The sequence below is a fragment of the Cryptomeria japonica genome, chromosome 4 (assembly GCF_030272615.1).
Source record: "Cryptomeria japonica chromosome 4, Sugi_1.0, whole genome shotgun sequence".
Taxonomy (NCBI): Eukaryota; Viridiplantae; Streptophyta; class Pinopsida; order Cupressales; family Cupressaceae; genus Cryptomeria; species Cryptomeria japonica.
In genome coordinates this window covers 770,731,019-770,733,039 of record NC_081408.1, presented here as the reverse complement: position 1 = coordinate 770,733,039, position 2,021 = coordinate 770,731,019, and the positions used below count along the sequence as shown (strand labels likewise).

Here is a 2,021-nt window from a genome sequence, read left to right as displayed (position 1 = left end):
AATTCCGCCAACGCACCATGGCCAGCGGAGCGACTGTCCACTGAGGACCCACATTTCGGAATGAATACGCAACATAAAAGACCCAAAAGAAAAATGGAAACGATATTGAATCCTTTATTTTGGTCTGGTATGAATACGCAACGTGAAAGGCCCGAAAAATACTGGAAAAGAGATTGAAGCCTGTATTTTGGTCTGGAAGAGACTGCCAATTTCCGGTCAACTAAGCTTGGGGTTCTGACTTTGCAGATACAAAAAATCTCAATAGGTAGCTTGAAAGATTGAATGGTGCAGTTTGGTCTGGAAAGTACCACTAATTTCCGGTCAACTAAGCTTGGGATTTTGATTTTGCAGACATAAAAGGGTTGTTTTCGAAGTCAAGTATACCATTTTGAGACGTTATGGATCGATCAAAGTTGAAAGAATTGGAGTTGGATGGAGATGAGAGCAAAAGGCGAGAGGGCGAATGGCTGATTCAAATAAAACAGGGCATTCAAGCCAACCAAACCATTGCCCGCCCTTCAACCGTCTGTATCTTCACCGTCCCCAAAATCCTCGTGGACCAGAAGCCCGATGCTTATCTTCCTCAGGTGGTCTCCATTGGGCCCTGCTTCCATTGCATTATAGATTTCTCCGACATGGTCGACCAGAAGCAGCGCGCTGTTCAAAGAATCACCAAGCGCCTCCATGGAAAAACAGACATTTATTCCGTGGTCGCAGAGATTAAGACAATGGACGGCCAAATCAGAGGTAACTACCAGAAAATCATCAACTGCGACTCTGAAACTCTAGCGTGGATGATGCTTTTAGACGCTTCCTTTCTTTTAGAGCTTCTCAGGACTCTCGCAGGCAAAGATCAATCCGATTCTTCTGGCGGTACATATTTCGAACCTCTTTTCGACGAGAGTAGAGTTAAGTCGGTCGGATTCGCAGTACTGGGGGACATCGTGAAGTTGGAAAATCAAATTCCCCTGCTTGTCCTGAACAAGATGTTACAACTGGAGGGCAGATCTGAAAAAGAAGCGAAGGCCAAGCTGTTCGACTTGCTCTTAAACGCCGCTGCTTCGTTTTTCCCGTTCAAATACCTGCAGATTTCACGATTTGAACTCGATTCCCCCTTCATTGGTCGGGAACATTTCTTGGGTTTCTTGCATGGTTTAATCCTCTCTTTCTTTTCCGGAGGCCGGAGTTCATCTCTGCCTATTGTACAGACCCGGAATAATCTCTGTAATCACGTTTTGCCCTCCGTATCGATGTTAAGCAAAGCAGGAGTACACATTCGCCCCTACACGGGAGACGGTGGCATGGCTCTGAGATTTGATAGGGAAGCCTCTACTCTGTACCTTCCCATCATAATGATATCTGAAAATACTGAAACTGTTTTGAGAAATCTGATGGCCATGGAGGCGTTTCTTCCGTCGGAGTTGCAGGTTGTGTCTTGCTATGTGGGTTTGATGGATAGTTTGATATACTCGGAGCAAGACGGGACTACACTGAGGATGGCAGGGGTGTTTTATATCTACGTGGGAAATGATGCAAAGGTGGCTGAGTTGTGGGAGAATCTGTGTAAGGGAATGGCCATATCTTCTCTTGAACCGCTCATGGCTGTGAAGAAAGAGATAATTGAGTGTTACAGGAGCAAATGGAAGACGGGATTACTCGAGTTTTTTGTCAACCATTTTACAAGGCGCTGGCGTACCATAGTATCTTTGTTCGCTGCAACTTTTATTTTTCTCTTCACGTTTGTTCAAACCCTCGCGTCCATGTATGGCTTCTACAGGGGTTCGTGAAATTCTAGCGATTAAAGCAATATTTTAAAATTCTTTGACTTCAAACTATTGTTAGGGTTCTAGGGAGGCATAACAAAAATAAGGTATCTAGACAAGATCGATTTGAAGGAGCACTATAATGTGAAGATTGTACTATTGTTACAACAAGATTGATTTGAAGAAGAACTATAAAGTGAAGATTGTTCAATTGTTCAACATTTTTGTGTTAGTTGTAGAGTTTTTTTAAAGACGGAA

General features: G+C 43.6%; 1 protein-coding gene across 1 annotated transcript; it reads left to right on the top strand.

Moving 5' to 3' along the window:
• Positions 1-398: 398 nt before the first annotated feature.
• On the top strand, positions 399-1,787 carry LOC131033463 (putative UPF0481 protein At3g02645). Its single transcript, XM_057964705.2, has one exon. The coding sequence runs from the start codon at positions 399-401 to the stop codon at positions 1,785-1,787; it is 1,389 nt and encodes a 462-aa protein (XP_057820688.2).
• The last annotated feature ends 234 nt before the right edge of the window (positions 1,788-2,021 follow it).

Bases quoted from the DNA above. Each gene is read 5' to 3' on its own strand.
- LOC131033463 (XM_057964705.2), top strand. From the start codon at position 399: ATGGATCGATCAAAGTTGAAAGAATTGGAGTTGGATGGAGATGAGAGC.